Source organism: Rhinichthys klamathensis, unplaced genomic scaffold (genome assembly GCF_029890125.1).
Source record: "Rhinichthys klamathensis goyatoka isolate OS25496 unplaced genomic scaffold, OSU_Roscu_1.1 h1tg000350l_1, whole genome shotgun sequence".
Taxonomy (NCBI): Eukaryota; Metazoa; Chordata; class Actinopteri; order Cypriniformes; family Leuciscidae; genus Rhinichthys; species Rhinichthys klamathensis.
The window spans coordinates 1,041,528-1,051,117 of record NW_026606862.1 but is presented as its reverse complement, the minus strand read 5'-3'; the positions used below and the strand labels follow the sequence as shown (position 1 = coordinate 1,051,117).

The 9,590-nt window shown below is 37.3% G+C and overlaps 1 protein-coding gene across 1 annotated transcript in view; it reads right to left on the bottom strand.

Annotated features, from left to right (window-relative positions):
* Positions 1-4,670: 4,670 nt before the first annotated feature.
* LOC130068971 (stonustoxin subunit beta-like) overlaps positions 4,671-9,590 on the bottom strand; it is a 77,396-nt gene continuing 72,476 nt past the window's right edge. The window contains exons 2-4 of the mRNA XM_056232628.1: positions 9,141-9,314; positions 5,333-5,379; positions 4,671-5,251 (exon numbers count right to left, since the gene is read on the bottom strand). Coding sequence (XP_056088603.1) covers positions 4,671-5,251; positions 5,333-5,379; positions 9,141-9,301 — 789 coding nt within the window. The 5' untranslated portion in view covers positions 9,302-9,314. The remainder of the gene's footprint in view (positions 5,252-5,332; positions 5,380-9,140; positions 9,315-9,590) is intronic.

The following is a 9,590-nucleotide window of genomic DNA, read 5'->3' as shown; positions in this document are numbered from 1 at the left end:
GCAGCGCCATTTTGTTCTAATTGGAGACGAGCAACTTGGACATGCCTTAGTAAAGAGAGTTGCAATAATCCAAACGAGATGTAATGAGCACATGGATAGCAATCTCTAAGGTTTTCTCAAAGAGAGAGGATTTAATCTTAAAGAGAAGACGTAGCTGGAAAAAACAAGAACTAATCACCGCATTAATTTGTTTTTCAAATTTGAGGGTTCTGATCCCAGAAAACAGCTAAGTTCTTAATGCAGGATGAAGTAAAAGGAGTAATGGTAACACTTTATTTCGATAGTCACTTTAGACATTCTACTAACTAAAAGTAACTTTTCAACTACATGTCAACTAACTGTCATTAGAGTATTAGTAGGCTGTAGTAGACTGTCAGTAGACTGTTAGGTTATGGTTAGGTGTTAGGGTTCGGGTTAGGAGAACAAGTTGACTTGTAGTTGCCAAGTTACTTATAGTCAGTAGAATATCTGTTGGGGGACCAACAAAATAAAGTGTTAGCAGATATTAAGCAGACAGTCTACTAATACTCTAATGACAGTTAGTTGACATGTAGCTGCAAAGTTACTTATAGTTAGTAGAATGTCTAAAGTGGACTATCGAAATAAAGTGTTACCAGAGTAAAGTAATCCAGGTCAATGTTACTGCTCTTACAGTTTTCATGGAGGCTAAAGTGGTGTGCTGGTGTGTGTTGTGAGCGTTCTGGCGCACTATGGCTGCCGTCGCATCATCCAGGTGGATGCTGCACATTGGTGGTGGTTGAGGAGATTCCCCCTTCCATGTGAAGCGCTTTGAGTGCCTAGAAAAGCGCTATATAAATGTAAAAAATGTAATGAATTATTAAAGACTATAACCTCGGTTTTAAATTCATTCCGAAATAAGAAATTTTGAGAGAACCAAATTTTCACTTCATCTAGGCATGCAAAAAGAGATTTCAGAGCAGCATGTTTGTTGCTTTTCAGAGGTAAATACATTTGGGTATCATCTGCATAGCAATGAAATGATACACCATGCTTTCTGAAAATGGAGCCCAGAGGAAGTAAAAACAGGGAAAACAGAATGGGTGCGAGAATTGAACCCTGCGGCACTCCACAGAAGAGTTGAGCAGGCGAGGAAGAAAAATTACCCAGTCTAACAGAGAAACTTCTACTTAAATATGATTTAAACCAGCTGAGGACAGTTCCCTGGATGCCCACAGAACATTCTAGTTGGGATAAGATAATTTTATGATCAACTGTATAAAAAAATCACTCCAGTCTATCACCTAACTTTCGGCCCGTGGTCAGACCTTGCAAATCTATCGGCAGGCGTTCCCCTAGAATAAGTGTCCAGGCATGTTGTTTTCTCAACAGATGTCTCCAGCATAGGCTGGGGTGCTGTGTGCGACGGGCAAGCAGCTTCGGGTCCCTGGACGGGAGCCAACCTGCATTGGCATATCAATTGCTGCTGGGAAAGCATGTACTTGTCCACGCAGACTAGACATCAACCGTTGCGTACATCAACCTCCAGGATGGTCTGGCTGCATCCCTGGAAGGAGTCAGTAGTTGTGGGATCTTCCATAGAGATCCCAATTCGTCAGTCATTGACGTTGAACGTTTGATTGACGTTTGATTTTTGACGTCGAACGGAGATGCTATTACCACTCGCCACAACTCCTGTACCTCTGCTGACACCCACGGCTGGCTCATATACCACAACTTAAAAGAGCCAGACAACAAATTCTTCAACAATAAACCAATTTATTTACAAAACAAGAAAAAAATTATTAAACAATCAATAGAAAACCGATGTCTAGGGGGGAAAAAACACGCACGTGTGATAACCAAATAAGCATCATTTCTGGCACTTAAAATAAATAGTAAAGGAAAATATTAGGAGAAAAATATATACAAATAAGAACAATGAGAGAGAAGTGAGAGAGAGCACACTCGAAGGCACACAGGTCTTTATCCTAACATCGTATAAGAGGGTTAATTACAAATTGAATGCACCTGTTGCCCAACTAACGTCTGCACTGTTTAGCAGAACCAATGTTATTTTTGTAACAACAACAACCAGCACGTGTTGTTTTCTCATGTTTGTGCAACAGAATCAGCAGGGATTGATTCATTGATAATTATCTCTGATACTGTAAACAATAACGCAATCACAGAGCATTACAAAGTGTCATGGTAAAGACATATATTTGTATCTAAACTTTTTTTTAACTTTCTTTGTTTAATTGACATCACAGTATCTGTATATATAAAACAATTACTAATGGCTTTCAGTCTATAATTTTGTTTCTAATGTTATCAGAGTAAGTCTGAATACATATCAAAACAGTTTACTTAATCAAACTCATTTCCATAAAGCACTTTAACTGCAGCCAATTTGTTTCTGAGCTAGTTGTTGAAATATAATGTTCCAGATTTGAAATTCTTTTTTAAGGAAGACCAAAAAAGAAAAATAGCAGTTGATTTTACATGAAGAATAAGTTTTCAACTTACCTCATAAGATGCAGCCGTATAAATACCCAGTGTTAACAGGTTTAAACCTTGGAATGGCGTATTTTCTTCTTTCACTTCCGTTTACTAGTGAGCTGGTTTTAACTCCACCCACATGAAAAGCAAACTCTCTCTAGTGACACAGAGCATTATTACATTTTCAGGTGACTCTCAGATCTGTTGCATGCATTAAAGCTGGGGTAGGCAATGTTTTCCATGCATCAAACCTTTTTTTGTTATACTCAATGAAAGTCTCTTCATATCCTGATAGCAATCAATAAATAAAGTGTTCTAAATTTAAACTCTCAGTCAGTATCATAATATGTTTGTCTAATCATTACATTCGGTCCTGCCTGCCTGTCAACATGTGCATATGCATAATTCAGATTCTGTTAAAGAAGTATCTGAACTTTACAGATGTAATGTGACAGACAATGAATTGTTCACCATGTGCAAAGATTTATTGAAGAAACCCAGTAACCCAGGGTTACACAGTGCAGATGTTACATTAAAGAGACATTTTCACCTGATCTGATCATTAAAGGTTACTTTCACTGCTGCAACATAAAGAAGTCAGGAAGAATCAGTCATAATAATTCATATTTGTCATTTATTTTGATTAAAATAAAAACACATTTTAGGTTCCCCAACAAAATATTTTGACAAATTCTAAACACAGGAAAAAAGAAATAAGAAATATAAACAGATAAATATAAAGTGTAACGTCGAGGTTACAACAAATCAAAACATATAGTTTAAACATATAAATTGCTCAGAATTGTATTAGAATTGTTTTAGCTAGCATAATTTTGCAAAGTCAATATTGTTTAACACAGAGTGAGCCAAAAAATTACAACAAACACTCTTGAAAGCATAATTTTAGTGCTGCAATATTTGGTCATTACAGTTATGATAATAGCAATTTCTGACAATCCAGCAGGATGAAACTGAGTCTGTGGATCCTCTGAAACAGTGACGGCATCTATAGTAGCTTTTATAAGATCCCACCAAATGAAGAACTCAGTGTTTGTACAGACCATCATCTTTGACGTGCTGAAGTCTCCAACAACAGATGATACCTGATACCTTAACAGCTTGTCTTATATATCTGTGGTCATTAAAAATCCCATGGCACTTCTAGTAAAGAGTAGGGGTGTAACTCCGGTGTCCTGGCCACATTCCCTCCAATGGCCCTCGCCAATCATGGCCTCCTAATAATCCCCATCCACTGAATTAGCTCTATCTCTCTCTCCTCTCCACCTATAGCTGGTGTGTGTGTGGTGAGCGCACTGGTGCCGTTGTACTGTGGCTGCCGTCGCATCATCCCAGTGGATGCTGCACACTGGTGGTGTTGAGGAGAGATCCCCGACATGATTGTAAAGTGCTTTGGGTGTACAGTAGTACATATGAAAAGCGCTATATAAATGCCTCATTCATTCAATGACCCAAATCATGACTAAATGTCTCTCCATGGATGAGTTTCTGTTCAACGTTCAGGATAATGTCAGTTGGGACAATATGCAGTAGGAGAGAGTGCTCTTCTGAGATCGGGGCAAGAGTTTCTTCACCAACGGCACACACTCACTCACTCACTCACTCACACACACACACACACACACTCACACACACACACACACACACACACACACACACACACACACACACACGTTGTGTTTTCATGTTTTATGGGGACTTTCCATAGACATAATGATTTTTATACTGTACAGACTGTATATTCTATTCCCTTACACTAACCCTATCCCTAAACCTACCCATCACAGGAAACATTCTGCATTTTTACATTTTCAAACAACATCACTTAGTATGATTTATAAGCTGATTTCCTCATGGGGACCAAAAAATGTCCCCACACGAACAAGGATTTCGGATATTGCCATCCTTGTGTGGACATTTTGTCCCAATAACGTAGGGTTTACCAGGCCACACACACACACACACACACACACACACACACACACACACACACACACACACACACACACACAGCATCTGTCCATCATAAAAGTGGATCTATCCATCATAAAAGTGCATCTATCAATGATACACTAGCATGTAGACAACCTCAAAGCTAATAGACTTAAAGCAAAAAAAAATTTTGATTTCATGAAGTTTTTGTGTATAAGTTGTTTTATTTAAGAAATAGGAAAATTAAAGTTTGTGACTGTTTAAAAAATAGACTGTTTGTTTTTGATGTCTGAAATGTTTCTCTCAGCAGGTTGTGTAATCTGACACAGAGACACTGAGGCATCATAAACCCTGAATCCAGCATAGAGGGGTTCAGTGAATGTGGTGTTGAATGTGTATATGTGTGTGAGTGTGTGTGTGTCAGAGACGCTGTAGAAGGACAGAGTGCCGGCCGACACGTCCACATACACTCCTACTCTATTAGACATGGGTGAAGGGGGGGGAATGTCAGTGTTCTTGTTTTTGTGCCAGACAGTGTATCTGTTTTTACAGCAGTACAGACACCAGGATTTATCTCCGAATACAAACCAAGAATCACTTCCTCCTTTTCTGCTGATTCCTTTATACGTCACTGCTATATAAGCCCAGCCGCTCCATTCAGCCTCCCAGTAGCAGCGTCCAGTCAGACTCTCTCGACCCAGAACCTGCTCACAGATCTTAAATCTCTCTGGATGATCAGGATACGGCTGCTCCTCCTGAACATGTGTCACCGTTCTGTTCTCCTCAGACAGGATGAGATGAATGTTTGCTGTGTTTGGATCCAGTGTGAGATTACAGGCATCTGAACACAACAAGAGAGATCAGAACTACAGTATATGAAGGACAACTTTAGAGCTGTATGTGAAAGAGAGAAAAGACCTACATTTTCTCAGTCCTGGTGTGATTCTTAAATGTTCTCCATGATCCAAACTAGAACAAATATAAAGCACAAATGATACATGTTTGATTATTAAACATTTCTTCTGTGCCAGAAGCAGTGAGTATCAATGAATAATTCTCAAAATGAGACACGCAAAACAGGAAAACAAGAGCCACATACAGTATAATTAATTCTAGAGTGTTATGGCCGGTTCACATTAAGGATGATAACGATAACAATACAAATATAGTTCGAAAAATAAAAGAATAGTAGAGTTCACACCACAACTATAACGATAACAGCGCAGAGAAACAATATCTTTGGAATCAGGGCTCTAAACCGGTTCAAGGAAAGAAAACAAAAACAGGAACCTAATGAAATTTTAAAAGGAACATAAACAAAAAAAAAACCTTCTGAATAGAAACGCTTATTTGAAATACCATTATCCGGTTAATAACGTTGTTTTATCGTTCTGTTTAAGACTTTTATTTGGGAGTCAATCAAATATAAATTTAAACAGTACGGCCAATGCAAATGTGACGTTGACGCATCCAATGTGAGTGAAATGTCCACGCTCAGTTGTCAAGTCATCCTATGTAAGTTGCAAGGCAATGTGCTGCAGGGATTAGCTGTTAGCTCGCAGGGGTTTATCCGAAGATATTTTACCATGGTAGGTTATATCCAGCGTGGTGTGTTTGGATACCAGTGAAAATTACAGGTTAGGTTTGAACCTTTCCTATTCTGGAATTAAATTTTTTGTGGTGCTATGCACAGGCTGTATTGGCTATGATTAGATGGCAAATACCTGACTAAGACACTCTTCTCCACTTCTTAAATACATTAAATACATAAAACATTAGCCTTTACACACATCTCCAAAATACGTGCAGAACTTCATTCACGATTGAGGCGGATTGAGCTTCTGTATGAGGTTTTGCCGACAGTTTGAGGATTCACTCGAGTTAAGCTCTTAGTATAAAGTTCAATTCAAGCTCTGTTATAAAGTATAGGCAAAAAAAATCAAAAATTACATTCTTAACCAGTAGTTTTTCTAATCAAACCGTCTTCAGAACGATAATGTTAAAGAAGGAACGCATGAACCGAAACGTTAAAATACTGATTCTGCTCGGAGTGAACTGATTTCATTTTATTCCAGTTTTTAAGCCCTGGTTGGAATCACTTTCAGAATGATTTTTTAAAAGTTCACTTTCAGAATGATTTTTTAAAAACACTGACAGCTAATCAGAATGGATCATGCTTTAAAGAGCTCGAGCATTTAAAATGACAAAACTGCAGCGCGCTTATAATAAACAAAACGTTATTGTGTGTATTGTGTATAATACACTTTTGATCAGTGATAGCTGGAGCCCAGGTCAGGAAGCAGACAGACTGGCTAAACTGGCAGTCTGCTAGCTGTCTCACAGAAGTCAGATAAATCCCATCACATAGAGACTCTTTCACCTAGATATCATCACATAGAGACTGTGTTTGTTCCCCGAACAAGGAAACACAAAAAACTTCCAAACCCATTCAAAGGTAAAAATGTAATTGATGTTCAACAAATAAAAAACAGATATAATACAGATGAACAAAAGATAAAGCTCGGGTTGCTGAATATTTGATCACGTACTTCAAAAGCACTTATTGTTAATGATATGATTACAGATTATAACCTAGATGTGCCGTGTTTGACAGAAACCTGGCTAAAATCAAACGATTACATTACTTTAAATGAGTCCACCCCCCAAAAAAATATTTGTTATTAACATGAGCCTCATCTGAAAGGCAAAGGGGGAGGTGTTGCTGTAATTTATAATAATATCTTCAGTATTACTGAGAAGTCTTGTTTCAAATATAATTCTTTTGAAGTGATGGTGCTTTTTGTAACGTTATCTAGCGTAAGTGATAAATCCTGCTTGACATTTGTGTTGGCTACTGCATACAGGCCACCAGGGCACCATGCAGACTTTTTCAAAGAATTTGCTGGTTTTCTATCAGAGTTAGTACTGGCTGCAGATAAAGTCCTAATTATTGGTGATTTTACCATCCATGTAGATAATGAAAAAGACGCATTGGGATTGGCATTTAGAGACATTCTGAACTCTATTGGACTGAGGCAACACGTATTAGGACCTACTCATTGCCGTAATCATATAGTTTAGATCTAATATTGTCACATGGAATCAATGTTGATGCTGTCGATTTATAAATAAAGATGACTTGACCTGACTAAACCTTGGGATAAGATCTGTGACTCTCTTTTTTCCATAACGACTGTGTCGTATAAACACACAGTTACAGCAGCCAGAGAAAAACAAATGTTATAAAGTCAAGAGTCAAGAGACCAACTAAAGCAAACACTGATCTACATAATGGTGACTGTAACATTATATTCTTTTCAATAAGTCATCAACATCTAAACCTCTGTTAATTCTCAATAAGACGTATTGAGATTCTGTAGACGAATGACAGAAATAAAGTCAATCTGGTTAGTAATGAGTGAAGCTGGTAATGCTGTTTTTGTTGTTTAGTCCTCCTCTGCTGAGATCTTGAGAGATCTGTTAGTGTTTAATGATCTGTTGGGATTTAAAGGGTTTTCTGTTGTCTGAGTTTTGTGGGTCACCATTGTGCTTAAGAGTAGAACATGTGCTTCGGTCCAGGAGAGGACCAAGAAACCCTGATGATATTCTGCATTTTGCTTTATTTAAATGGATGTAATCTATTGCAGTGATGTCTATTAACTACTTGTTAAGTTGTTTAAAAAAAAAAAAATGTATTCAGTTAAGTTTGTTTGTTAAATACAAAAAAATGCACAGTCTATCATTGTCCCGACACTCCTTTGTATGTTTTTATATTAGCAACTTACAACTTTGAGTAAAACATCCTTGAAAAAATGTAAGCCCATCGGTTTCCACGTTTTCTAAGTACACTCAACTAATTACATTTTACAGTGTAAATATATATTGTAATATATTTTCCAATATATGAAAAGTAGCAATTCCTGATGTATTATTCAATATATTGTAATATATAACACAATCTATTTATGCAATATATTATTTCAAATATTTTTCAGTATATTTACACCATATAATATATTGATAAAAAATATATGGAAATGTATTTTTGTTCCATAAGGGTGAATGGGCCATTAGGGTGTGGGTTGCACCCTGTCAACACCTAATGCGAGACATGCATTTTGATTCTTTAAAAGTAGAACCCATAATAATCAGTGATAGTATATCTACACTAAATGCAGTGCCATAGAACAACTCAGAGACAGTAAACTGATATCCGGTTCTATTTCTGACAGACTCCAGCGCTTGCACTACTTCGACACAAAAGACAAATTGAATTCAAACATTTGCTTTAATGCATCCAGTGTAGACAGCCTCAAGCTATTGTGAACTGGCACGATAAATGTATCTAGGACTATGCTAAAGTCTTATTTTAGGCACAAATTTAGATGGTTAAAATAATTTGATTTAAGATGGTTATTCATATAATTTGCTTTAGTAGTAGTCAGTATGAAAATATCAATTTACATTTCCAAACATTCCTTACACATATTGTAAAAATGTAGTGACATATTTGTCTGAACAAGGAGTCCAACTACAGACGGTGTGATCCAGACAGAGATCTGATCTCACCATCACTGAGTCCGTCTGGGATTACATGAAAGGACAGAAAAACTGAAACAGATTAAATCCATAAGAACTGGTGCTTTTTAAAGAGAAAGTGTTGTCTCCAAGCATTAGCAGATTATCAGTATTAGTGATCTTGAGTAAAAAAAGAAAACTGCCCCACATACTTGAGTATCTGAAGGTTGTAGTTTGGATCCTTCAGTTTGTGGTTGAGAAGCTGGATTCCTGAATCTCCTGGGTGATTGTAGCTCAGATCCAGCTCTCTCAGGTGTGAGGGGTTTGAACTCAGAGCTGAAGACACAAAACCACAGCCTTCCTCTGTCACCATACAGCCTGACAACCTACAGACACAAAGTCAGATCATCTACAGACATCCATACACAGTCAGATCACATACAAACACAAATCAGCATTAGGGGTGTAACGGTTCACAAAATTCATGGTTCGGTTCGATACGATACACTTGTGTCACGGTTCGGTACGTTTTCGATACAGCAAAAAGAAAGAAATACCAGAGAAATTTCCTTGATTTAATTTTTTTAATTATATTTTTATTAAAACTAACATCATAAAGTATGATATTTTTTTACTTTGAGCAATGATGGAGCTATACTTGA